The sequence below is a fragment of the Rhinopithecus bieti genome, unplaced genomic scaffold, assembly GCF_001698545.2.
Source record: "Rhinopithecus bieti isolate Rb0 unplaced genomic scaffold, ASM169854v2 scaffold_16234, whole genome shotgun sequence".
NCBI lineage: Eukaryota > Metazoa > Chordata > Mammalia > Primates > Cercopithecidae > Rhinopithecus > Rhinopithecus bieti.
Window position 1 is genome coordinate 51391 of NW_016808946.1, and position 26328 is coordinate 77718.

At 58.7% G+C, this 26328-nt stretch overlaps 1 protein-coding gene across 1 annotated transcript; it reads left to right on the forward strand.

Annotated features, from left to right (window-relative positions):
- The first annotated feature begins 4115 nt into the window (after positions 1-4115).
- On the forward strand, positions 4116-26328 carry TMEM201 (transmembrane protein 201). The gene is made up of 12 exons (XM_017887912.1): positions 4116-4254; positions 5703-5931; positions 6706-6826; positions 7664-7858; positions 9253-9429; positions 12533-12885; positions 13495-13698; positions 18931-19163; positions 21425-21496; positions 22094-22393; positions 23329-23466; positions 24502-26328. Exons 1-12 carry the CDS (start codon positions 4116-4118, stop codon positions 24597-24599), a joined length of 2259 nt encoding a protein of 752 aa, XP_017743401.1. The 3' UTR covers positions 24600-26328.

The window sequence follows — 26328 nt, forward strand, 5'->3', positions numbered from 1 at the left end:
CCTGGCCCGCTGCCCTCCTCGGCCGGGACCCGGCCTGCCCGCGGGCGCGTGGAGACCCCCCCAGCGCGCGCCGCCGCCCCCCAAAACCGGGTTGGGACTACAGTCGGGAAGCGGCTGCGGAGTCGCGGGGGGCGAGGACTCCGGGAACGTGGGGTGCGGGCGGGAGCGCGGCGCGGGGCCCACAAACTTCCTCCGGGAGCCGCGCGGGGCTGGAGCCGGTGCGCGCGGGCCGCCCCTGCCCTCAGCGCGGTGCTGAGCTCCGATGTACAGCGATGCTGGCGATCGCGGCTGGCGCTTGCCGCTCGGCATGTGACGTCCCAGGTGTTTTTCTACACGCCTCACATCCGCGTGTTTCAGAGCCACAGCCCCTGCTTCCACTAGAGCAGCTGAGGAACAGGGAGGCTGAGTAAATTGCTGTTAACGAGAGGAATCATGGTTTGAGCCCATGGAGCCTGCAGGGCAGATCCCTAGAATGGGCTGCCTCCCAGAGGTGGGCAAGGCCTGAGATGCCTCAAAACAGTTCATGACGGGCCGGGCCACCCTCATGCCTGCCCCACTCACGGGCCATGTGGGCTCCCGTGTTCAGATCCGGCCTCTTTCATCGGCCTCCATCGCCAGGTATAGAAGCTTAGTGGCTTCTTGCTTCAGCAGAGCCTCGTAGGTAGCTTACTGTTTCTCCACCTGGTCCACCTTTCCAGAGAGCAGGGGGGAAACTGGGGTTGTGAGAACATCCTAGAAAGAGTGGATGGGTTTGCAGCATTCAGCAAGGGATGCAGGGAGCTCACACCCTTAAGTAAAAGGGGAGAAGGGACTTGCCCACTCAGCAGCAAGTGGCAGAGCTGGGGTTGAACCCTGACCGTCTGGCTGGTCTGTGTGTTCTTCCTTAACCCCTACCGGTGCTGCTTCTCTCCTCCAGGGGGAAAACAGGGAAAAAGTAGTACAGGTGGTTGAGTCGCAGAGGCTTCCCAGAGGAGGAAGGGATGGGAGGGACATCACCTGTGTCTGGAGGATCAGCCAGATGTGACTAAGGACGGTAGCTGGGGATTGAGTGACCCCAGCCCAGGGGTCCCTGACAACCCAAGTCTCTCCGTGTCAGTTTCTGCTGGATTTCTGGAAGCCGGGCATCTGCAGGACCAGCTTGTCCAAGCCGGCGGTTTTATACCCAGGGGACTGAGGTCCAGAGACCTCAGGTGATTTGCTTAGATTCCCAGAGCATGTTGCCAGCTGAGCTGGTCCAGCACCCGGTGTTCTTCCTGGACGAGGCTGCCTCTCAGCTAACCCAGGACGAGGGGTGTTGCCCCAAGGATCAGAGCCTGGGCAAGGGGATAGTCTCCCAGCCACACAGCGCCTCCGTTGTGTTTATGGAGGCTGGACTTGGACTGGGTGGCTCACTGTGCCGCACACTGCGGCTGTCCTCAGGGGTCTTGTCTCCCCTTCCTGCCCTGCTGGCCACAGCACTCCATCTCCTGAAACAAGAGTCTGGGGCCTTGAAGAGGTATTGGACTAGCTGGTGCCAGGGGAACTAGGAGGGTGCCTGGAAGTCCTTTCACGCCCCTGACGACACCAGCGGGTCATGGTGTGGCATTGGGTCCCTTGCTGTTGATTGGGCCGAGAAGGGCCAGCCTTTCCCAGGATGCTTTCAGATGTCCTCACAGAGCACTGGGTTTCACCTGGAGGTCATACATTGGCCATTGTCACGATTCAGAAGCCAGACCAACCTAGCAAGAAGTTGAGCCTTCCTCTGAGAAGGAGAGTGCTGTGACAGCGAGGAACCAAACATTGACTCTGGCTGCAGTGTGGGTTTTGAATGACCCTCGGGAGAGCATGTAAGGAGAGCTGTTTTTGGAAGGCGACTTGGCTGGGTGGGTGTTTGCAGGCTCAGCATAGAGATGGCAGAGAGGAAGATGTAGAGGGAGCAGGCAGGTCAGCCCCACTTTGTGCTTTAGGATTGGCTGAGGCACCTGGGAAGGAGGCTGCTTCTCTGAAGGACTGAGTCCTCCCACAGCCTCAGTCAGGGCCCGTCCTGGCTTCCCCACGCACGGAGTCCTCTTGCTCCCATGATTGTTACTAATGGGAGCAGCTGATGGCTGGAAGCACAGCACACTGTCTCCTCATGAAACCGCCAGGGCGGGCTCTACTGTTCTCCCATTTTACGGATGAGGAAACCAAAGCTTGGGGAAGTTGGGCTACCTGCCCCACATTACCCGGCTGTTAAATGGCAGGCCCCTGCCTCGCACCAGAACTTCAACTGTCAGCCCAGCTTCAACCTCCAGGTGCTCACGGAGCCCCTTGGCTGCTTCTCTGCACCCATGGGAAGCCACCATGGTCAGCGCAGATGCCCCAATTTCACTTCCCTGTGTCCAGGCCATTGGGAAGGCTGTGACTTTTAGGCCTCCCTGTTCCCTGGACGCTGCTGCTCGGGTGCCTGTCCTCAGCCCTCTTCAAATGATGCCCAGGATCCGTGCTCTGCCAGCACATCCCTGCACACACCACCGTCCCGCCTCTGGGGCTCTGTTGGTGTTTGCTGGGATTGTCTCCTATCTAGTGTTTGGGGACAAAGAGGGTGCAGCCTCCCAGAGGATATGCAGCAGAGCCTCATTCTGGGGTCAGAGTCCCCTGTACCCCTCCCATTTCCAGGCTCACCCCTCCCACTCACTCTCCTGCTGCTGCGCGCTCTCTCTGAGCGACCGCCGCACCCTGGGCACACATTGGGTGGTCCCCTCCCTCTGCCATCTGCCCTGCTGGTGAGCACAGCTGTGTTTCAGGGCGACCGCAGATGCCCCGCTTATTGGCCTCTGTCCTGTGGCATCTGTCACCAGCTGCCCTGGGAGGTCGTCCTTCTTGTCTTGCTCATGTTTGCATCTCTGCCAGCCTAGCGTGGTTCTTGCTTAACTGATGGGATGTTCCGCTCGCACCAGGCTGGGGTCTGACCCTAGAATGGTGGATTGGGGTTTTTTCCATCCTGGTGTTGGAGTTACTGCTGTGGATTCAAGTATGTTTTGCTTGGAGATGGGCAGTGCTAAGTTCTGAGTTGCATTTTGATGCTGCTGTCGCTGAAGCCCAGGAGGCCTCTTCTCTGGTCCTTCTGGTTCAGTGACACGCAGTGTTGCCCACCTAAGCAGGAAGTGCAGGCGAGGAGCTGCTTGGGAGGCTGGCCTCTGGCTCGCTGGGCCCCTGAGGGAACCTGACTCTTACAGTCTTTCCAACCCCCCGCTGGGGCCAGCACATAGTGTCCAAGGTCCCGAGCAATGTACTAGGCCCCTGTCTGAGGAGGTGGTGATTTCCCAGGGCTGGGCAGAGACTCCGGGAGATGGCCAGCCTGCTACAGCCACTGAGCTCCCCAGGGCAGGGACCAAGCCCCATCCAGTGCCGCCTCCCTGGCACATTCCTAGGCTGAGGACCCAGTGCTGAGCTCACACCCAGAACAGAGCCCCTCCCACCTGCAGGGAATAGTGAGGCATCCCGCAGGAGCTTTGTTTTAATACATGTCCGTGCTCAGGGCTCTGGAGTGGTGTCATCATTAAGGACACTTGCCCGTCTTGTTTTCCCTCAGTGTGTATGTTGGGCTTGTGGACGGGGCAGGTACAGAGCGTGCAGCTGCCCTAGCTTTTTCTGAGGGACCCATCTCCCTCCGGGCTTCCTCAGGCTTCCCAGGGGCTCAGCATCGAGCTAGCAGGAGCTGGGTGAGTGGCCTCCAGGCCCTCATGTCCACCCATCCAATGGGAGCTATAGGGCCCAGCTGCTGTCCCCCCAGAGCTGGGACCGTTATGGGCAGGGGCAGCCCCTCCAGGCCCGAGCTCCTCTCTTGCTTGTCCTGCAGGGACATTCTGTCATGTCACCTCAAACCTTGTACACCAACTGTGGTTTGTCCCAGAGTCAAGTTAAGGATGGAGGTTGTTAGCTTACAGAAGAGAAGTGAGCTGAGGGATTTATCAGGGAAACTTGGGGGCGTCTCCCAGAGCAAAAACAGGGTCCAGTCTAGGCTGGCTCAGAAGAGATCGGCCCAGATGCTGCCTCAACAGGCCTGGCAGAGGCACGCATAGGCCGGGGGCCAGGACTGCCCCCACCTGCATGGGGACCTTCTCCGAGCTGTGGACAGTGTTTCATATGAGGTCATGTGTCTGACGCCACTGCGCTGGCGCCTGGAGGACCTGCAGTTCATGCCCAGCTCCCCATCGCCCCCTGGCCTACCTGCCTCTTGGGACTTTTCAGGGCTTGCCCGCAAAGGCATTGTGGGAGAGGACCCCCTAGCAGGTAGGGCCCGCCTGGCCAAAGTGGGTGGCAGCTGCTCTGGCCATGAGAGAGCCCACCCTCAACTCTGGCAGGGATTACCCAGGGCTGAGAGTGACGGGAGTTAGAGCTGCTGGCCCCAGGGACAAGGGCTAATCCCTTGCCTCCCCCCACCCCTTCCAGGCCGGCTCATTCTAGATCAGTGGAGCCATTTCCCTAGCAACAGAGCTGGAGATTCAGAATGGAAACATGACTTCCTGGGGTGGGCGGGGCTTCATGGCAGGCGCCCTGGACAGAAGCCACAGCCCCTGCCCAGCTGTCATTGGTCCCCCAGGCAGGCTCAAGGGTTCACCTTCCTTTTCAAACAGGCCCGAGGGGCCCTCCATGGGGATAGGAAGCCCATCACCCAAAGGCAGTTAGGTGCAGTGCCTTGTCCCGGCACGGGGCTCTGGGGTAGGGGGTCACACAAGCAGGTCATCACCCATCAGGATACGCCCCTGTGCACAGTTACAAAGAAGCCTGTAAAACAGGTAGTAATTAGCACAGAGAAAGCCACGTGCTTAGTTGCCCGGGAGTGCTAGATGCGGGCACTGCAGCAGAGCAGGTCTCCACACGCCCCAGAGCGAGTCTCCTGCCCTGGCTGTTTGTGTAGTCGGCGCCCGGTGGCGCTGTCCTAATGCCAAGCACTGAGTGCCTCTCTGCATTCTCTTTTAGGATCCTCATAGTAGCCTCTCCTGAGGCAGGGATGCTCAGCAGCCCCCTTTGACAGGTGAGGGATGAGACGGCGGCCCTAGAAGGCAGAGCTGCTCTCCGAGGCTGTGCCTGTTGCCGTGCTGCCTGCCTAGCTGGCTGGCTCTGTTTTGTCGCTGGTCCGCAGGCCTTGCCCACTGTCTCCATGCTGTTGACAAGATGTAGCAGTCCTTGTCCTCTGTGAGGGCTCGGGCCTGTGCTGGGGCAGGGGGTGTGGGGTGAGAAGGGTGTGGGCCGAGGCTGCTGAGGGAGATCCCAGCTGCCCTTGTGGGCCCCGGGCCTTCCCCGCAGGGCCTGGTCCCATCTCCCCTTCTCTCCCAAGCCTCCCCACCCTCAGTGTAACTTGGCTTTTTTGGGTACGTGCTCTAGGCCAGGCACTGTTAAGTGCATCCCACGAGCAGTCCCTTGTGGGGGAGGTGCTTTTGTCCCCAACTGACAGGTGATCAGAGATCTCCCTTCATCTGCCCCTGGTCAGAAGGGGGTGGAGGGGAGGGCTGGGCAGCAGCAGTGGTGTCAGAAGCGGGAGCCCTGCTTCCCAGGGCCCAGGCTCCGGCCTCTGGCCAGCCAGATGGGTTAGGGGCAGAGCTGGCTCTTTGCTGAGCACAGCACCTTTCTGTCTTGTGTCACTGCATCCTTGTAGCACGCAGAAGCCAGGGTGATGTGGACACTGAGGCTGAGAGCACAGGAACTTCCCGGGGCTCCGTCCTCCTTTCTCTGAGCAGCACCTCAGGATGAAAGGCCAGAGGACCATGCTCTCTGGTCCTGTGGACAAGGGGGGCTGTCTGTGCAGGGAGGGGCTGCCCACTTTGGCAGGGGCCCAAGCAGTGTCCTTGAGCTGGAGGTGGCCCATGGGGGAGAGGTGGGGAGTCGGAGCAGCAAAGCTGGGGCCCCAGGGCTCCCACAGCTGCTGCCTGTCACGCACATTGTTTCTGGATTCCTGGAACTGGGGGGGTTTGTTGGGCAGTGGCGGTCTCTCTCCCTACCCCTCCCAGGCCCCCAGTGTCCCACAGCCAATGAGGAGGGTAGAGGGGGGCCCAGAGCATAGATCCCCCAGTGTCTGGGCTGGGATTATCCCAAGGCCCCACCTGTCACCACACGTGTAGCCAGCAAGGGCCACTGTCCCCTCCACCAGAGAGGGTTGGCCCCAGGCTGGGCAGCTGTCACTTGCTCCCTCCCCTCAGCCTCCTTGGCTCTCACGTCCTAGGACTCTTTCTCTCTGGAGCACAGGAGTCCCCTTTCAATCTGGAATATCCCTGGGGCGCACCCTTTCTGCAGCCCAGGATCGAGGACCTCGTAGGAGAGGGGTAGTCCTAGAACCTGGTCCCAGTCAGCCCTGTGGTTTGGCCAGCCCTGGCTCCTGTTGCCCTCCATGTGAGCCCCAGGTCACCAGGAGCTGGTGGCCCTGGGTCCCCATGTGGCTGCACTGGAGCCTAGGGATCTGGTGAGGCTCCAGCTGGCCTCCTCCCCTTGAAGACTGAGAAGCCCAGGTTGGCCGGGGCCTCCCTGTCGGGTCCTCCTGGGTGGACGCAGCTGCACCCAGTCTGTGTTCCTCTCCTTCAGAGCCCTTGTTCCTCCTGTCAGCCTGGGGTGAGCATGTCCAGCTTTGCGTCCCCAGATCCCACTCCTAGTACCTTTTCCCTGGTGGCCCTGGGGCAGGGCATGGAGATCCCTCTCCAGCAGGTGCTGGGGTCTTCCAGGCTGACCCGCTCTTTACTTGGTCCACAGGATGAAGCCAACGCACACGATGGTCAACTGCTGGTTCTGCAACCAGGACACGCTGGTGCCCTATGGGAACCGCAACTGCTGGGACTGTCCCCACTGCGAGCAGTACAACGGCTTCCAGGAGGTGTGGGTCACAGGCAGGCGGGCGGGTGGGCTCGTGGGGGTGGGGATCCTGAGATTGCCCCTTGAAACCACCCGGTGTCCCTGCCCTGCCTCGGGGCTAGTGGGCCCCACACCCTGTCCTCTCCAGGCCCTGAGCATAGTGTGTCATGTACATTGTCTCACTGGATTCTCACCACTGCCCTGGCGCTGTCCCCTCACTTGAGGAACCCGGCGCAGGGAGCCATGGCAATTTGTCCAAGATTATACCACTAAAAGTGGCAGATTTCAGGTTCACACCCAGGTCTTTTCTGGCTCTGCGTCTCATTCTCTGTACTATATCAGGGCTAGCAAACCTTTTCTGCAAAGGGCCAGATAGTATTTTCAGCTTTGGAAGCCATTTGGTCTCTGTCACAACTGCTAACCCTGCTGAGCCACCATAAATAATACAAGAGTGACTTAGCCTGCCGGTGTTCCAATAAAACTTGACTGCAAAAATAGGCAGCTCCTCCACGGGTCATAGTGTGCCATCCCCTGGACTAGACCGGGGTTTGCAGACTGAGTTCCGAGAGGGTGGGGCTCTGAGGACAGACGCTGGCTAGAGGTGTGTGGGTGGGCGGCGGGCTGCAGGCCCTGCTCTGTGCTTGGGCTAGGTGGCCTTTGGGTTCCATGGAGATGTCTTGAGAAGAAAAGCAGCTGCTGTTGTGTGCAAAAAAATAAAGAATGGAGATGTTTGAGATCTACTGTCACTTGCCTGGAGCGGGCCCTCAGGGACATCACCGAGCCTGAGCCGGCTGGGAAGGCTGCCTACCCACTGGGAAGAGGCTCCCCACCAACCCCAAGTCCCACCTCTATCCCGCAGAATGGTGACTACAACAAGCCGATCCCCGCCCAGTACATGGAGCACCTGAACCACGTGGTGAGCAGCGCACCCAGCCTGCGCGACCCCTCGCAGCCACAGCAGTGGGTGAGCAGCCAAGTCCTGCTGTGCAAGAGGTGCAACCACCACCAGACCACCAAGATCAAGCAGCTGGCCGCCTTCGCTCCCCGCGAGGAGGTGAGGCCGGATTGGGAGGGGAGGGGCCCTGGCTGGGTCTGGGGGTGCTTAGAGCAGCGGGGGGAGAGGCATGTGCAGGGTGCTGGCTCTGGGCCTCTGGCCCCTGCTCTGCTAGACAGCAGCTTTTCTGTCCTGAGTGCCCAAAGGGGCCCCTCATCCTGGCCGCTGCCAGCACATTCCAGGATGTGTTAGTTCTTCCATCCCCCGTTGGAGCTGAGCTGCTTCTCCCCGTGTCTTACAGTCACTGCTATCTGGGTTCCAGGCCTAGGAACACTATGGAAACCTCAGCACCTGCCAGTTCAGAGGAATTTGTCCCCGGGCAGAGGGAGGAAGGGATCTTGGGCTCCAGGTGGGGCCCTTTTGAACCCACTCTGTCCTATTTCTCTGAATCAGCCTTGCCTGCTGGTGGCCCCAGCAGTCTGCTGTGGGGTTGGTGGAGGATGCCACTGGCTTCTGGGAGGAGGAGGAGGCTAGACATTGCTGAGAGGCTTGGCATTAGGAGCTGGGCTGAGCTGGGAGCCTCGCCTCGCCTGTGCCCTCCATGGAGTCCAGGAGCCTTGCTTACTGGCTGCTCCTTCCTGCCCTCGGTCAGCCCAGGGGGCCTGTCACCTCAAGAGGCAGGTCCCAGCTGGGGCCCAGAGACACTGGCTTTCCTGGGGTCCAGTCTGGGAGGGAGGGAGAACAGAGGTGAACTCAGGCCAAGGCACGGATGGGGAACCTGCGGGAAGGGGAAGGCAGGGGTGACTTGGCAGCCAGGCAGCTTTTCGGCATGCTTGGTCCCAGCAAGGGATCACACTCCTGACCCTCCCGGCCCTGCAGGCCAAAACATTTGCTCCCTCAGAAACAGGGAGGGAGAGTCACAGTGCTGCACATCTGAGGGATGGGAGGGAGGGGACTTGTCTTCTGGGCTATTCCAGAAGCCGAAAGAAACCTTCACCTGCCACAAAGAGACAGGCCTGGCCAGGGGTTCTCTAGCATTCAAGGGGAAGGGCAGGCACCACAGTCTGGGTTGTCCATCTGCCCCAGTCCAGGCAGTGTCAGCCCGCAGCCACCTTTCCCCATGTTCACCCACCTTCTTGGAGCTCTGCATCTGGGGAGCAGGCCCTGAGCTCCTGGCCTGCAGGTGCATCCCTGGAGCAACAGAATCTTGTTAGTGTCCCCATCACTTGTGGGCCCTGCCCTGGATTGGCTCTCACTCCCGGTAGCCCACATGGCTATACACAGTGGGCATTTGTCCTTTTGGGCAGAGGGGAAGCAGGTTCAGAGTGGGGTCGACTTACCCCGATCATCCCCTAGTAAGTGGCAGGTCAGGATCTGATTCCATGTCTGACCTGTAAGACGGAGGCAGCTCAGCCACCCCTGCAGACGCCGAGCCCGTTCCCCCCACCCCGCAGGGCAGGTATGACGAGGAGGTCGAGGTGTACCGGCATCACCTGGAGCAGATGTACAAGCTGTGCCGGCCATGCCAAGCAGCCGTGGAGTACTACATCAAGCACCAGAACCGCCAGCTGCGCGCCCTGCTGCTCAGCCACCAGTTCAAGCGCCGGGAGGCCGACCAGACCCACGCACAGGTGAGAAGCAGCGTCCACAGGGCGGGGGTGGGGCCATTGAGTTTGTTCAGGAAACCCTCCCAGGAGACTGGGCCCCAGTGACCAGAGGGTAGCTCTTCAGAGCTGAGCCGCTTTATTTTACTTATTTTATTTTATTTTATTTTTGAGATGAAGTTTTGCTGGGATCACAGACATGCGCCACCACATCTGGCTAATTTTGTATTTTTAGTAGAAACAGGGTTTCTCCATGTTGGTCAGGCTGGTCTCGAACTCCCAACCTCTGGTGATCCACCTGCCTTGGCCTCCCAAGGTGCTGGGATTACAGGTGTGAGCCACTGCACCTGGCCTTTTTTTTTTTTTTTTTAAACAGAGTCTCGTTCTGTCACCCGGACTGGAGTGCAGTGGCACAATCTCGGCTCACTATAACCTTGCCTCCCGGGTTCAAGCGATTCTCCCGTCTCAGCCTCCCAAGTAGCTGGGATTACAGGCAACTGCTATCATGCCCAGCTAATTTTTGTATTTTTGTAGAGATGGGGTTTCACCATGTTGGCCAGACTGGTCTTGAACTCCTGACCTCAGGTGATCCTCCTACCTTGGCCTCCTGAAGTGCTGGGATTATAGGCGTGGGCCACCACGCCCAGCCTTTCATTTATTTTTAATTTTTTGTTTTTGAGACACAGTTTTACACTGTCATCCAGGCTGGAGTGCAGTGGCGCGATCTCGGTTCACTGCAACCTCCTCCTCCTGGGTTCAAGCGATTCTCCTGCCTCAGCCTCCTGAGTAGCTGGGATTACAGGCACGCATCACCACAGCTGACTAATACTTGTATTTTAGTAGAGATGGGGTTTCACCATGTTGCTCAGGCTGGTCTTGAACTCCTGACATCAAATGATCCACCAGCCTTGGCCTCCCAAAGTACTGGGATTACAGGCGTGAGCCACCACACTCAACCTCCAAATAACTGTTTCCATCCTTTTGTCAAGTTCTCACCAAAAATTCCTATTGTGATTTTATTTATTTTTATTTTTTTTTATGTTTTTTGAGACGGAGTTTTGCTGTGTCCCCCAGGCTGGAGTGCGGTGATGCGATGTCGGCTCACTGCAAGCTCCGCCTCCTGGGTTCACACCGTTCTCCTTCCTCAGCCTCCCGAGTAGCTGGGACTATAGGCGCCCGCCACCACATCCGGCTGATTTTTTTTTGTATTTTTGGTAGAGATGGGGTTTCACCGTGTTAACCAGGATGGTCTCGATCTGACCTCGTGATCCGCCCGTCTCAGCCTCCCAAAGTGGTGGTCGCGCCCGGCCCTATTGTGATTTTAATTGGAACTGACATAAATGGACAGATAACTGGCAAAAGTTAACCTTAAAAGTACAGTAGTGGCCGGGCGCAGTGGCTCAAGCCTGTAATCCCAGCACTTTGGGAGGCCGAGACGGGCGGATCACGAGGTCAGGAGATCGAGACCATCCTGGCTAACACGGTGAAACCCCGTCTCTACTAAAAAATACAAAAAACTAGCCGGGCGAGGTGGCGGGCGCCCGTAGTCCCAGCTACTCGGGAGGCTGAGGCAGGAGAATGGCGTAAACCCGGGAGGCAGAGCTTGCAGTGAGCTGAGATCGGGCCACTGCACTCCAACCTGGGCGACAGAGCGAGACTCTGTCTCAAAAAAAAAAAAAAAAAAAAGTACAGTAGTAAGTTATTCGGACCAGGAACAAAGTAGTCAGAATGAAAACCAAAAGCTCCAGGACAGGCTCCACCTGGTGCGCTGCTGTACAGACATGTGGCAGGGCAGAGGTGGCATGGCTGTGTCCCAGCTGCAGACTAGAAACCATATACCAATCAGACCCAGTTCACATCTAGGGACACAAAGGGGTGGATAGGAGTTTCTTTGTGAGGGTAGATTTTACTACTTAACCTACTTGCTACCATATCTCAGTTTTTTTTTTTTTTTTGAGACGGAGTCTCACTGTGTCGCCCAGGCTGGAGTGCAGTGGCCGGATCTCAGCTCACTGCAAGCTCCGCCTCCCGGGTTTACACCATTCTCCTGCCTCAGCCTCCCGAGTAGCTGGGACTACAGGCGCCCGCCACCGCGCCCGGCTAGTGTTTTGTATTTTTTAGTAAGACGGGGTTTCACCATGTTAGCCAGGATGGTCTCGATCTCCCGACCTCGTGATCCGCCCGTCTTGGCCTCCCAAAGTGCCAGGATTACAGGCTTGAGCCACCGCGCCTGGCCATATCTGAGTTTTTAAACAACCAGAATATTCTATCAGCTGAGTACTATGATAAAAATTGGTTTTAGCCAGATGGTCCTGGGCTTAAATCCTAGAGCCACTGCATACCAGGTATGGGCTTTATACGTGGCCCTGTGCCAGTTTCTCAGCTTCCCTGAGTGTGGTTTCCATAGCTGTAAATGGGTCCAGGTCTTTGGAGTCCACCACCAAGGCTGCTAGGAAGATGAATGCAAATGCCAGGAAAGTGCTGAGAAACAGTGGGGCCACCCCAAAACCCATGCTCAGATATGTACATAACAGACGCATGGTGATACCAGTCACTGTCCCGGGACACGCACCCGGCTAACGACTTGCAAGGGACTGGGGAGCAGGGTAGGGAGGTGGCCCCATGGGCATGTTGCTTCCCCAAAGTAAAGGGGCTCAACTTGGCCGGGCGTGGTGGCTCATGCCTGTAATCCTAGCACTTTGGGAGGCCAAGGCTGGTGGATCACCTGTGGTCAGGGGTTCAAGACCAGCCTGGCCAACATGGTAAAACCCCATCTCTACAAAACAAAATACAAAAATTAGCTGGGTGTGGTGGTGGGCACCTGTCATCCCATCTACTGGGGAGACTGGGTCTGGAGAATCGCTTGAACCCGGGAGGAAGAGGTTGCAGTGAGCCAAAATAAGGTCTCTACAATATGGAAAGATTTCTTTAAAAGGAGAGTGTGGTAGAGCAGCGCTCCTCCCCACCCAGAAGGGAGGCGGGCCAGTGGAACTCAGTGGTGAGTTTCTGAACCAAGCCCAGGGTGTGTGGGAACGTGGGTCTGGCCGGAACCCCTCAAAGAGTGACACCAGTGATGGCTGGGGGTGGCTCCCTGGCCATCTCACTAACTGCCTCTCTTCCTCCTCTGCAGAGCTTCTGCTCCTCCACCGTGAAGTCCCCGGTCCAGGTCATCCTGCTCCGTGCCCTCGCCTTCCTGGCCTGCGCCTTCCTACTGACCACCACACTGTATGGGGCCAGCGACCCCTTCGCCCCAGGCACCACTGTGCCCCTGGCCCTGCCACCTGGTGGCAATGGCTCAGCCACACCTGACAATGGCACTGCCCCTGGGGCCGAGGGCTGGCGGCAGCTGCTGGGCCTGCTCCCCGAGCACATGGCAGAGAAGCTGTGGGAGGCTTGGGCCTTTGGGCAGAACCACCAGACGGGCATCGTGGCACTGGGCCTGCTCACCTGCTTGCTGGCAATGCTGCTGGCTGGCCGCATCAGGTGTGCATGGGGCTGGGAGTTGACAGGCGGGAGACTGTGTGCTGGATTACTGTCTAGGGTGGGGGCCAAGAGACCCCATTGGGTGCACAGCCCTAGGCTGAACTCCACCATGTCACTGGTACAAGCCCAGGGACTGGGAGTCATAGGTGAGGTGAGGTGAGGCGGCACAGCAGACGCCCTCTGAGCCAGCCCTCTGCACACCCGCTGTGAGCTGGGCCCAGTTGCCTCCTTCTCCTCCTCGGGCTCTGTTAAGTCAGGATAATGATAACCACCTGCCTCCTGGGTTGTGGGGGCTTACGTGGGAGGCTCTGGGGTTCCCTGAGTGGAAGCATGTCCTGTGAGTGCCGTGTCCCCGTGGCCCCCCCCACCGACTCAGAGGAATTTTCCTTAGCCCTGTTACAGGCTGGAACTTAGAGGCCAAGGAGAAACACTGAGCCACCTGCTCAGAGCCGGGCAGCGTGTGAGTGTGAGGGGATTCTGAGCCCGCGCTCTCTCCTGGCTCTGGACTCTCTGAGCAGGGCCAGGTATAGACAGAGGAGGCAGGAAGGAAGGCGTGGACCCAGGAGGTCTTGTCCTCCCCTGGGGTGACCCCACTGCTTTCCCTTTCAGGCTCCGGAGGATCGATGCCTTCTGCACCTGCCTGTGGGCCCTGCTGCTGGGGCTGCACCTGGCTGAGCAGCACCTGCAGGCCGCCCCACCCAGCTGGCTGGACACGCTCAAGTTCAGCACCACATCTTTGTGCTGCCTGGTTGGCTTCACAGCGGCTGTGGCCACAAGGAAGGCGACGGGCCCGCGGAGGTTCCGGCCCCGAAGGTCAGAGAAGCAGCCGTGACTGCGGGGGGAGGACACGCGATGCTCAGGCCCAGGCTTTGCCCAGTCCGAAGCGGGCCCCTCTCTGTCCTGCCTCTTTTCACCTGCTCACGCCCTCCCACCCCCACCCTGCAGCCCCAGGTCCTGGCCCAGTCCCTCCACTGCCTCGAAGAGTCAGTCTGCCCCACCTTTTCCTTTCTGGCACCACCAGCCATCCCCAAGTGCCCTGTAGCCACTCACCACTGCTGCCACCTCTCTGGCCAATGGCCCTTTCACTGGCCTGGTGGCTGGAACGTGGGCAGCACCCACACAGGCTCTGACCCGTGGCTTCCTGCTGGTAGCTCCAGGCACCCCCATCTCACAATGCCGTTTCCTGGCTCTGACACTGTTGGGTGAGGAGCCTGGTCCTGTCTGAGCCCCTGCACAGGGGTGGTGACAGTGGCTGCAGGCTGGCCCCCTGGCATGCCCTAACCATGGAACAGAGTGAGGCTGGGGCAACACAGAGCCCCCACCTGGCCCCTGAGGAGCACCTGCGGTCTGTCCCCTTGGTCCTGCTTGTGGCTGGACCGGCCCTGCAGGAGATGGTGGAGCCGTCAAGGAGGCAGGGCTGCTGCTCTGTGTCTGCTGCTCGGCCTCTTGCTCTGAGACCCTCCCAAGTCCCTGGGAATGGAGAGTGCAATTCTTGGGCCCAGCCTGGCCTTCACCATGAGTTTGGGGAGTGAGACCCTGCCTGAGATGGGCAGTAGGAGCCTGTGTTGACCTTGGGGAATCTGAGCTTTTCCAAGGGTAAGGGACCCAGAGTATGCAGGCCTTCAGTGACATCAGGTTGTTGTCATCCTCTCCCTCCCTGTCCTGTCACGAGTTTCCCCAGGCCCTGGCAGTGGCTCTTGGATGCTGCCGAGGCACCTGCTCGCCATGACCCAGCCTCACTCTGCCCTCTGACTTAGGTGAGGGGGCAGCCCACAGACCTGCTCCTCAGTAGCAGGGCCTGGCCAGGTCCCTGCTGTTCCCAGCCTCAGTTTACCATCTATGAAATGAGAGGGACCCCTCTCCAGAGCCCTTGGGTGCCAGCCTTAGTGGGTGTGGGGATCACATGAGGTGGCTCTTGAGGACACTCTCTGGAAGTCGAGGGGCTGCCACGTGCAGAGGAAGGTCCCGGCCTGGGGGCTTCATCCAGGGGTCCCAGTCAAGAGTGGCCTGAGGCCATCCCCTGCCAGGCATGTTCCCTCTTGCTGCCCACTCCCTCGGGGCCCGCATGTCCTGCCACTCGCCACTCTTGAGCATGAGCTCACCTTCCAGATGTGGCCAGGGTGTGCCAGCTCCTCTCTCCTGTGTGTTGGAACCTGGGGAGGCAAGAGCCGATCACAGGTGCATGAGGGTTACACCCGCCAGCTGGTCTGCTGGGATGGGAGTGGGAGGTGGGTGCCAGGCCTCACTGCTGTGAAGCCGCCACGCCTGGGGGTCCTGGAGGCTGCCCTACCTCAGAGATTGGGTAGCAACTCACACCTCACCCAGCTTCACGAGTGAGGAGCCCAGATGCGTCGGGAGACCCTCAGGGGCTTCTGTGGCCTCTGTGCCCGATGACCTGTGGGGCTTCAGAGAAGGCCTCAGCATTACTGGGCTCAGCTTGTTCTGTGTGGAGTGTGAGGGGAGAAAACTCCTCTGAAAAGAGGTGGATGGGGCCACACTTCCCACTGGTTCTGCAGTGAGGAGTGGGGGTGGGTGAGCCGAAGCGGCCCCCAGTGGTGTCTGCCTGAGGGGCAGGGAACCACCTGCCTGTCCACTCACGCCGCCCCCCACCCCACAGAGAGCCCATCTGAGAGAAGGACGTGGCGGAGCCAGGACGAGAAAGCGTCCTGTCGGCTGGCCATGCTGTTTCTTGCGTCTCGAATCTTCAGTTCTCGAGGAAGTGTTGACAGTGTGATGCTAATTTCTGCTTTTCTTGGCATTGGGTAGAAGCAGGACATCTGTGTGTATGTGTGTATTTAAATTAGATTATTTATAATAACCAGAGCCAGCCCTCGCACTGGCCAGGATCCTCCTGCCGAGCTGGTGTCACTCCTGCCCTCTGCCGGGGTCCGGAATGACATCTCAGGAGGTAGCTCTCAGCAGAGTGAGGATTCCTGCCTTTTTTAGAGTTTTGTGTGACTTTCTAAATTATCCATCTATCCCTTAAAGTTTCACTATGTGGAGAAAATTCCAGCACTTTCGAGTGTTGTGGCAACAACCGAGGGAGTGCAGGCATCACTGTGTTGTGGCTTGTTGACTGGGAATATCACCCCTGCCAGGGAACTCCTCCTCACAGGGGACTTGGGACGGCCATCAGACCTTCCAGGGTCCAGGTGGGGTCATCCCGGTAACGGGTGACCGTCTCTGAGACATAAGCGAGGTAGATTCGGCCATCCTAACTCTCAGACTTGGGGTCCCCACCCAGGCCAAGCAGACTCCCTGTACCCCTTGCCTGGGAGCAACCCACCAGGACGCAGCCTCCACGCCGCACCTGCCGCGCCCCTCCCTGCCCTGCCCAGGAAGGAACCTGTGACCTTTCTGTCTGTGACTGTTGCCGAGTCTCTGTCTCGTGTCGTAGAATTGTGGATAATTGTCTAGTGACCCTCTCATCACTGTAACCATCGCGCCTGGCCTAGATGTCGTGTTTTGGATGCTGTGCTTTCAATAAATGCCTCTGGGGCCCTGCTTTTACCCGCTGGCGTCAGGTGCCGCGTCTTTCTTCTTTTCTTTCTTTCAGAAGGGCTCTGTGCCAGGGCTGGGGTGGGCAGCTGCGATTGGGGTACAGACACGTCCACAGGAGTCAGGTTTGGGAGTCAGTGACAATGACACCAGCTGGCTTAGGGGGCCCGGCTCACCTCACTCGCCTTTGCTCGATCATATTTTTTCCATCTCAATAAACTACTGCTTAAAACGTGGTCTCTCTCCTTCCACTCCTGACGTGGGCTGGGATTGGGTCGGAGAAGACCAGACATCTCCCCTTGGTATCAGATGAGTGTATCCACGCCGGCACTCCCCAGAGCCAGCATCCAGGCCTGATCCTGGCCTCTTAATCCCTCTCTGAGACATGGTTTGAGGGCACAGGGCAGTCGGGGGGCCTCTCACCAAAGGAAATGTCAGCACCTTTGGAGTTCTCCAGGGTCCAACAGATTGGGCTCCTTTAGCTGGGGGATGCTTGCTGCGGCCCCCGTACAGAGCCCAGCCCCTCATGCCCAGCCCTGTGAGCGATTTACGAGGTCTTGTTCATTGAGTGATGTTCCCACATATCACAGTGAGGGGGTCAAACTGCCAAGGAAGTTCCCACAGCACCATCTTCAGTGGCACCAAACTGCGATCAACAGCACCTGTGCCAGGTAGCCAGGAGATTCAGCTTTTAAGTACTGAGGCAGCCCCGGGTGGTGTGAGCAGGAGCTGGGAAGACTGGGGACGCACTGGCAAGACCCAGCCGCTCCTGCTGGAGGCGACCCCTCGGGGCCAGGAGCTGTGGGGCCCAGCCAACCACCTCATACCCATAGCACACTAGGACCCTCCTTTCATGCGTCCCCCAGCGGCACTTGCAGGTCACTGGGAGACCTGGTCACCCTTGGCTGACTCTTGGCTATATCTGTGCGGCTGGGCAGGGTGGACACAGGAAACCCAGAGTGGAGCCCTGCTGCCATCTGCTGGGGGCGCTGCTCGAGGCCAGAGCCCTGCCCCACAAGCTTCCTCCCATGGAGGCTCATGCCTTAAGGTCCCAGCCACACCTTCACTGCCCCTGCCTGAGGGTGCCCTCAGGGTCATTCCCTGAAGTCGCTGCGCTGTCCTGCCCAATGGAATCACAGTTCTAACATGACAACGCAAAATCTCATCTTCTGTGTAGAGGTGGAGCCTTCCCTGGAGTCTTGAGGGCAAAGCAGCGGGCATTGGGCCTGGGAAGCACAGGTCAGTGGGCAGAGCAAGGGTGTGTCCAGTCTTGCTGTCCAGGCCCTTCCCCAGGGTCCCCAGCTCAGCTGCTTTCATGCCCAATTCCCCAAACACGGCCTCGCCTTTGGTTCCAAAGTCCCGGTGACCTCCTGGTACCTTGGAAGGCATTAGAAAGGTTACATGATTCTCTGGGAAGTCAACAGCTGGCCTCACACTTTCCTTATAAAACTTTTTTAGAGGGAAAGTAGCTGGGAGGTTGGTGGCATGCGGCTTGGCTAGCGATCCCCGAGCATTCAGTCGTGATGGGCACAGGTCCCTTAGCCAGCCCCCGGCTCCTGCAGGGCCTGGGCCAGCTTGCCCGCTCACCAGCACGTTGTCCGCTGGGCTCCTTTGTCCCTTGGCACCGAGGTAAGGCTGGACCCCTGAAGCTCCGTCCAGACGGTGGACTAATGTATTAACTGCCTCTGTCCCTCTCTTCCCTCTGTAATTGGGTGCCTTAATCAGAAGCATGGTTGATGTTCTGGCGTGGGGCCATCGGGTCCTGCTGTGTGATTTGTACCATCTCGAGTTAAAGAGACACTGTCACCTTCCGTCTTTCAGGCAGCCTTGCGGTCGTTGACGGGTCTCTTGTAAGTTTGGTTTTGGCGTTTTCCCGTGAGAGCCTCTTCCAGGGGATTCCAAGGCCTGGCTGCCCCCCAGTTCTGCTCTACCAGGAGCTTCAGAGGAGTTTCCAGAGTGCGAGGCCAGAGAGCAGGAGGCAGCCTCCTAAGGGGAGAGCTGTGGGAGAACTCCCAGGAGTCATGCCTGGAAACAGAGGGTGCCCAGAGCCGTGCGGGGGCCTGACTTCCTGTGATCCAGGCCCGTCTGGGAGATGAGCCAGGGTGTCCCTGAGCCCGGCCGCTCTGTGGGGAGGCTCGGCACAGCACAAGAAGTGGCAAGGAGTCCAAGTCCATTAACCTTCATTGAGTGCCTGGCACGGGGCTGGGCATTTTTGCTTCAAGGCGAAAGGGTTGGCATGAGGTTGGCAAGGGCGACAGTGTCACTTTAATACCGAGACTCGTAGTGGAGATAGTTTGCTGTGAGTCGAGGGGGTAGGAGGGGGCATGCGGGGAGGGCCGGGTCTTGCTGGCACCTCCCAGCCACCCGCTCCTAATGGCGTGAATGCCGTCGGATTGCTTTTCTGCTTTAACTAACGCACGCCTTCTCTGGGACCCCAACTGAGGCCCCCACCTTGCACCGTGGGAGAGGGGTGGGACCCACAGAAAGGCTGCCTCCAGGACCTCCCGCTGACCCTCTTCTTGTCCCGTGCCTGACGGGCCCTTGCAGGTTCTTCCCAGGAGATTCGGCCGGCCTCTTCCCCACCAGCCCCAGCCTGGCCATCCCTCACCCGAGTGTCGGAGGCTCTCCAGCATCTCTGTTCATCCCCAGCCCGCCCAGCTTCCTGCCCCTTGCCAACCAGCAGCTCTTCCAGTCTCCTCGACGGGCCTCACCCTCCTCATTGCCCGGCCGCCTCAGCCGGGCTCTCTCTCTGGGAACCATACCCTCTCTGACTCGAGCAGGTAAGGGGTGCCCAGGCATTGGCAGACAGGGCTGGGGGCAGCTGGGACAGAACTGTGGGTGGGTACATAGTGTAGGGAGGGCCGGGAGTGGTTAGTGTTCCTGCTACAGAGACAGGCAGAATGGAGCTTTGAGCCTCAGTTTCCCCTCAAAGAAATGGGGCTAGCTAGGAATAGGTGGCTCATGCCTTTAATCCCAGCACTTATGGGGGGCCAAGGTGGGAGGATGGCTTGAGGCTGGGAGTTCAAGACCAGCCTGGGCAACATAGGGAGACGCTGTCTCTACAAAAAAGGTGTTTTAATTAACTGGGCATGGTGTCGTGTGCCTATAGTGCCAGCTATTTAGGCTGAGGTGGGAGGATCGCTTGAACCCAGGAGTTGGAAGCCGCAGTGAGCTATGATCACACCACTGCACTCCACCATGTGCAACAGAGCAAGACCCTGTCAAAAAAATAAAAATAAAGTGCCCAGAATTGCCACATCATCTGGGAACCCCAGCATGGCCCCTTAGTCCCAGCTCTGGTGGCATGACCTTGGGTAAATGTGTGCACCGTGCTGTGCCCTTATCTTTTCCTCTAAAATTGCAACATGCCCCTCAGCAAATGGGGCCACTGCAGTTATTCTAGGGGAGGAGATGCTGATAACAGCCAAGGCCCTCTCCTCTCGTGCGGTTAAAGGGCAGGCCATTTTGCACACACGCCGAGGTTTATATTAGGATGCTTTTGCTTTTCCCCTAAGCAGAGAGACCCCCGTTTTCAGGGCGCCCCAGCCTGGTGGCACTTGAATGGAACTTGGGGTGGGAGGTGCCAGGAGCAGCCCTGCCCTGGGCCTGAGCACTCTGAGTAAACTGCACACTGGCCGAAGCGGTGGAGCTCAGGGACTGCTGTTTCAAGCCCCTTGGGAGGGGAGCGTGGCAATCCCAGGGCCAGTTCAGGCCTCTGAGGCAGGGCCTCCCGCCGGTAGAGAAGAACAGGCAATCTCCCTGTTGAGGCTGAAGGCAGGGACACAGTAGTGGCCTGTCTGAGGCGGCAGCAGAGGTCTGTGGGGCACAAGCTTGTCTTGGAGTGTCCGGTGACAGATGGGACCCCAGTCTCCATTGCCAGGGTGGTTGGGGGGAGGAACCTGGTCTCCATCGCCAGAGGGTGGGTCAGGGGAAGGAGTTCCTGCAGGGCTTTGGCTCATGTCTTCAGAGACCCGCTGGAGCGCGCTCAGGCGCTGTGGTGAGAATCCAGCTTGCTGTCTCCCTGTCTGTCCTCAGTCTGCTCCCCTGCCGCACGCCTCATCTCTGCGTCCTGCAGCGCATGCCCAACAGGAAAACGGCCTCTCCCAGCATCCATAGAATGGGTTCTAGAAGGACCCTGGTTGGCGTGCTGGGCTCTTGTGATCACCCTTATCCAGCCTATCCCCTGGCCTGGTGAGGGGAGGGTTATCTGCGTGCTGCAACAGACCCTTCAGAGCCTGCAGGTGGCAATAGGACACGAGGCAGGCAGTCCCCGGGTCCCACATTCAGCTCTCAGCCAGCCACTTGGAATTGGGGCCCCTGCCCTTGGGGCGCATGCACCTGATGTAGGAAAAGGCATCGTGGTCGCTGCTACCTGGGTTCGAGAGCGCAGGCAGTCAGGGCCTGCGATTAGTGGAGAAAGTGGGACTAGACGGCTGGAAAAGCTGGCCCTTGTGTGAGAAGAAGGGCATGGATTGAGGAGTGGACAATATGCCTGGTGCTGACTCTTCTCACCACCTGCCATGAGCCATGAGCCTTGGTTTTTGTGTGTGTGTGTGTGATACGGAGTCTCGCTCTGTCGCCCAGGCTGGAGTGCAGTAGCGCCATCTCGGCTCACTGCAACCTCCGCCTCCTGGGTTCAAGTGATTCTCCTGCCTCAGCCTCCTGGGTAGCTGGGATTACAGGCGCACACCACCACACCCAGCTAATTTTTTTGTATTTTCAGTAGAGATGGGGTTTCACCATATTAGCCAGGATGGTCTCGATCTCCTGACCTCGTGATCTGCCTGCCTCAGCCTCCCAAAGTGCTAGGATTACAGGCATGAGCCACCATGTCCAGCCAGAGCCTCGGTTTCTTTATCTGCAAAAAGGGAACGTGCCCAGCACCCCTCAGATGGCAGTCCAGGGGATCCGGGAGCACCTGTGTTTTCATGAAAGCACATTTGTGAAGAGCAAAGGCTGGATTGGGATTTCGACAGAGCCTTTCTGGGGGCCTCTGCACGTAGTCCACAGGCCTGACATGTCTGCTTCTCTCTGTCTCTAGACTCAGGCTATCTGTTCAGCGGTAGCCGCCCACCGTCTCAGATGTCTCGATCTGGGGAGTTTCCCATTTCAGGTGAGGAGGACAGAGAGCTAAGTGGGGGACGGGGCAGCGTGAGGCCCGGGCGTTCCAGAGCACAGTGGTTTATGTGAGCTTTGGGGTCAGACAGGCCTCAAGTGTGTGTTCACATCTCAGCCCTGGGCAAGTGACCCACAGGCCTGTGCCTCAGTTTCCACTTGTGTGACATGGGAATGGCAGTCGCTAGGATCAGATGGTACCATGCTGCTCTGCCGTCCTCAGCGGCGGTCATGGCTGGAGCTGGTGCACCAGGCGCCAGCTGGCAGCAGGGCCTTGGGTGAGCTGGCCTTGTACCTCCAGGATTTGCTGCTATCTGGCCTTGGCTTTCAGCTGATGGTGCCCGGGGCTTTGGATGGAAATCAAGGGCAGGAGGTCGTGGCTGAGGCTCCAGGATCTCTCCCCTCCCTCAGGTGCCTGGTAGCGGGCAGCCACCTCCTCCCTCAGCTGTGCAGCAGGACTTCCCCCTGCCCCCAGTCTCTGCACCTTTCCTTTCTTCCAGGGTTAATAGAAGAAAGCCCCCAGAAATGAAATAGTGCATCGTAGCGTTGCAGTGACAAGAGCCCACGTTCACATCATCTTCCTCCCTCTCTCCAGATTACTTTTCTCTGCTGTCGGGGAGCTGCCCCTCCTCCCCACTCCCTTCCCCAGCGCCCTCCGTGGCTGGCTCGGTGGCCTCCAGCTCCGGCTCTCTGCGCCACCGCAGGCCCCTCATCAGCCCTGCCCGGCTCAACCTGAAGGGACAGAAGCTGCTGCTGTTCCCGTCACCCCCTGGAGAGGCCCCCACCACGCCCAGCAGCTCGGATGAGCACTCGCCTCACAACGGCAGCCTCTTCACCATGGAGCCGCCCAAGGTTCCCCGGAAGCCGCCCCTGCAGGACATGACGCACGCCCTGGGTAAGGCCTTCTGACAGCCCCGAGGGGCCGCGGGAGGGCCTCTGCTGCCAAGAGGCCTGGCTGTGCAGCGGTGGGGGGCTCATCCTTGCTCTGACTCCAGTGTGTGCTTTCCTGCCCTGGAGCTCTAGGCACCCCATTGTGGCCCTCATGACTCGAACCCTCTGGGACATTGTCCTCTACTGGCTGATTTCAGTTTCTCCTTTTGCAGTTGACCTTCAGGGTCTTCTGTTCCTTGGAACTGATCGAAAATACATCATGCATTGCCAGGTGCGTGTGGCCACAGATAGTTTCACGCAAATGGTGCTGTACTGCAAAGCATTTAAAATTTTAAAGTTAGCCCCAACCTTCAAAACCTACAACTTTCACATGAATTTGTAGATTTCCTTTTTTTTATTTTTGAGATGGAGTCTTACTCTGTCACCCAGGCTGGAGTACAGTGGCGTGATCTTGGCTCACTGCAACCTCCTCCTCCAGGGTTCAAGAGATTCTCCTACCTCAGCCTCCCAAGTAGCTGGGACTACAGGTGCGCACCACCATGCCCAGCTCATTTTTGTATTTTTAGTAGAGATGGGATTTCACCATGTTTCCCAGGCTAGTCTTGAACTCCTGTCCTCAGGTGACCCACCCACCTTGGCTTCCCAAAGTGCTGGGATCACAGGCGTGGGCCACTGCACCCAGCCTCGAATATTTAGATTTCCTGTGTCTCTTACAATGTCAGAGATCTGGTCACCTTGGCCACTGAATACTGGCAGGCAGAGGTGGCACGACAGTGGAGCAAGGACCTGGCCCCCCACTGTCCAGGGTGGATGAGTGGCTTGGGACAGGCTGGCTCACCACTTCTGACAACTGTCCTTAGAATGGAAGTGCAGCTGCCCCATGTCTGTCGCTGGGGGGAGCCGTGAGCGCCACTGAGATGCATACCCTTCTCTTTGCAGACCTGAGATCCAAGCTGGAAAGAGGCAGTGCCTGCAGCAACCACTCCATCAAGAAAGAGGACGACTCTTCCCAGTCATCCACCTGTGTGGTAGACACCACCACCAGGGGCTGCTCGGAGGAGGCTGCCACTTGGAGAGGTCTGCACCCTGAGGTGTGGGAGGGGAGGGGGGCAGGCACGCATCCAAAGCCACCATCTCCCTGCTGGTGGGTCCAGAACGCTGACAGAATCTTCTAGGACATTGCAGTCCCTGAGTGGCCAACAAGTAACCCACCCGGCGCCTCCGAATCCAGGATCAGGGACTCAGTAGATGGCACTCCCACCGTCGGGATTTGGGCCCAGATCTGCAGTATTCCAGTAGCTTCTGGCCCCGGGCAGCTATTTAAATTAATGAATAAAAATTAAATCAAGTTTGAAATATTGTTCCTGAGCTGCACTAGCCATATTTCAAGTGCTCAGTAGGCACCTGTGGCCCCTGGCTGCCATCCTGGCTGGAAGTACCCGGAGAGCCTGGGCACGCCACGACCACAGTCACACTGGGGCTGCAGCCTGCACCAGGTGCCGGGCTGCCTGGCTCAGATCCCAGGTTCTCTACTCACTGACCCCGGGCTCAGGGGCAAGAGACCAGATCATTGGTCCACATCGTCACTCCCCGGGTGGGGAGGGGGTGTGTATTGAGGGAGACGGATGGATCAGCAAGCAGGGCTTTTCCTGGGCAGATCATTTTGCACTGACTCTCGAAGCCAGTGCTGCCCCAGGCTGGAGGGTGGCCCGGCAGCTTGGAGGCCTTGGTGACGACGCAGGCTGCGGCAGGCGGACCTGAGTTGGCCGCTTATTCCCTCAGAGGCCTGGACGGGGTGCTCCTGTCCCCAGCCCCCATGTCCTCATCTGTAAAGTGGCCGTTGTGGTCACTGTCTCATCGCCCAGGCCCCAGCTCATGACGGCCCAGCCCACGGCCTTCCTGGTGGCTTAGGGTTAGGAAAAGCTGCGCCTTCAGGGAGGCAGGGATGGGGGATCTTTCCTGCTAGGGAAGCCTTTGGCCAAGAGAATTGGGGGTGAGCCTCACCAGCCTCGGGGAGCACCCTGCGCGGAGCCTTGAGCTCCCCACAAACTGCATGCTCTGGGGGGCTGTTCACCCACACACACGTTTTGACGGGGTCTCTCTGCTTTGCAGGTCGTTTTGGCCCCTCCCTGGTCCGGGGCCTCCTGGCCGTGAGCTTGGCCGCCAATGCCCTCTTCACCTCGGCGTTTCTGTACCAGAGCCTGCGCTGACTCACTATTGGAGCCCCTCGGAGGGGAGCAACCCGGTGCCTGCTGCTTCACCACTGCCGGCCTCAGGACCCTCCCTGGAGGGGCTGCCGCCTCTGCCCTCATCTCCAGGGCCTTGACCTCACTGGACTGTGACTGTCCTCAGGACACCTGCCCCTCCTCACCTAATGGACTGCAGGGTTGAGTGTGTGTCTGGGATCACACTCTCTGCCGCCCACCTCCTTGGCTGACATCGGCTGTGTTTGGTGCTGACACTCTGATCCCGAAGCCAGGGAGCCCCAAGGGGCTGCATGACCCTGGGGTGCCCCACACCGTTCAGCCCTGCCTGGCAGGGACGCCAGTACTACTGTAACTGCAGCAGGAGCTGCCCGGCCCGCCTTCCGGCCCCATGTCCACAGGCGTGGTCACATCTTTGTACTGTACTCCCCTGTCCCACCTGGGGCGACCTCAGAGCCCCACTAAGCTGAAGGCCCCCTGGGGGAGAGGGAAGCATGGTCCTTGTCATCTGCCCTGTCTTGCCCCTTCCTGTGGAGTGGGCAGAAGGGTACCCGGGATCCTCAGAGCTCCCAGGTCTGAGCAGCCAAACGCCCAGCACAAGCCCCTGCTCCACCCTCCCCAGCCAGATACCCCCCGCTTTGTGACCTCTGTTGACCTTCCAGGAAGCAGTCCCATTACCCTGAGAACGCAGAGAGCCCTGGCCCACCTCGCCCTGTGTTTCCAGGGCTGCACACGTCTGGTCCTTCAGCTGCACATGGAACTGCAGGGCAGGCTGACGGGGGCCTTCAGATCTCAGATGAGACTGCACCCCTTCGCTCACCCTACTGGGCACCTGCCTCCCTTCAGCCCCTGAGAATCCCATCTTCCCCTGGTTCTCCTGCCCACTCCCCTGCTGGGGCTCCTTCCTGGCACTGAGGAGGGGCCCTCCCGATGCTGTGAGGCAGAGGAGGGACTGTGCGCCCGTGGCTATCAGAGCCCCCCGCCGTCCTGCCCTGGGCCTCGGACACGGGCCTGGGGCAGCGCGTGTCTGCTGGTCGTGTGCTTTTGCCAGTTGGAGAAGAATCAGCTGCCTCAGTGGATTCTGAGACTCACTGTGGGGCGGGAGGAAGGGTCTTCACTCTGCCATTCAGGGATAAAGTTTAATTTTATTTTTCTACACATTTTGCCAGGTCAGGCATTTTGCTAGTAAGCAGGATGCCACCAACTCTCCCTGCCATGGAGGATTCATTTTTTTAAGCTTTGGGTGCTTTTTTAATACTTTTTTTTAATGTGGGGAAGGAGCTTGCTCTGACATCACCCTCCTCTCCCCTGACTCCTGAGAGCTGTGGATGCTGCCTCCTGCCCTGCCTACCCCTGAAACATGGGGGACGGGGGCCCCAGGACAGCGTCAGGACCTTTGAGTCCAGCTGCCCGCAATGGTTCCAACTCAGAGGCAGCGCCTCACGGTCCCCATTTTTGTATAGTGGGCGTGTGTGTTGAGGTTTTTTATTTTTTGCTTAACAAAACCAAACTCCATTCCCAAATGCCCTTCCTCTCTGGCTCTGAGGGCGCTCCCTTCTCTCAGCCAGGCAGCCTGGCCTCTCCTGCCCAGACCTGTGGTCCCAGCATCCCCCAGAGCCAGGGTACAGGCCCGGCGGGAGGGGGTTTTATGTTTTGTTTCAGACAGAAAACACAACCTTATTTTCTTTACAAAAGCAAAAAAGGAAACCAAAAACGATACAGCCTTTGAATGATG

Coding starts and splice junctions, on each gene's coding strand:
- TMEM201 (XM_017887912.1), top strand. CDS start 4,116: ATGTGTCTGACGCCACTGCGCTGGCGCCTGGAGGACCTGCAGTTCATG. Junction 9,430..12,532: donor CCGACCAGACCCACGCACAG/GTGAGAAGCAGC, acceptor CCTCCTCTGCAG/AGCTTCTGCTCCTCCACCGT. Junction 22,394..23,328: donor GGACATGACGCACGCCCTGG/GTAAGGCCTTCT, acceptor TTCTCTTTGCAG/ACCTGAGATCCAAGCTGGAA.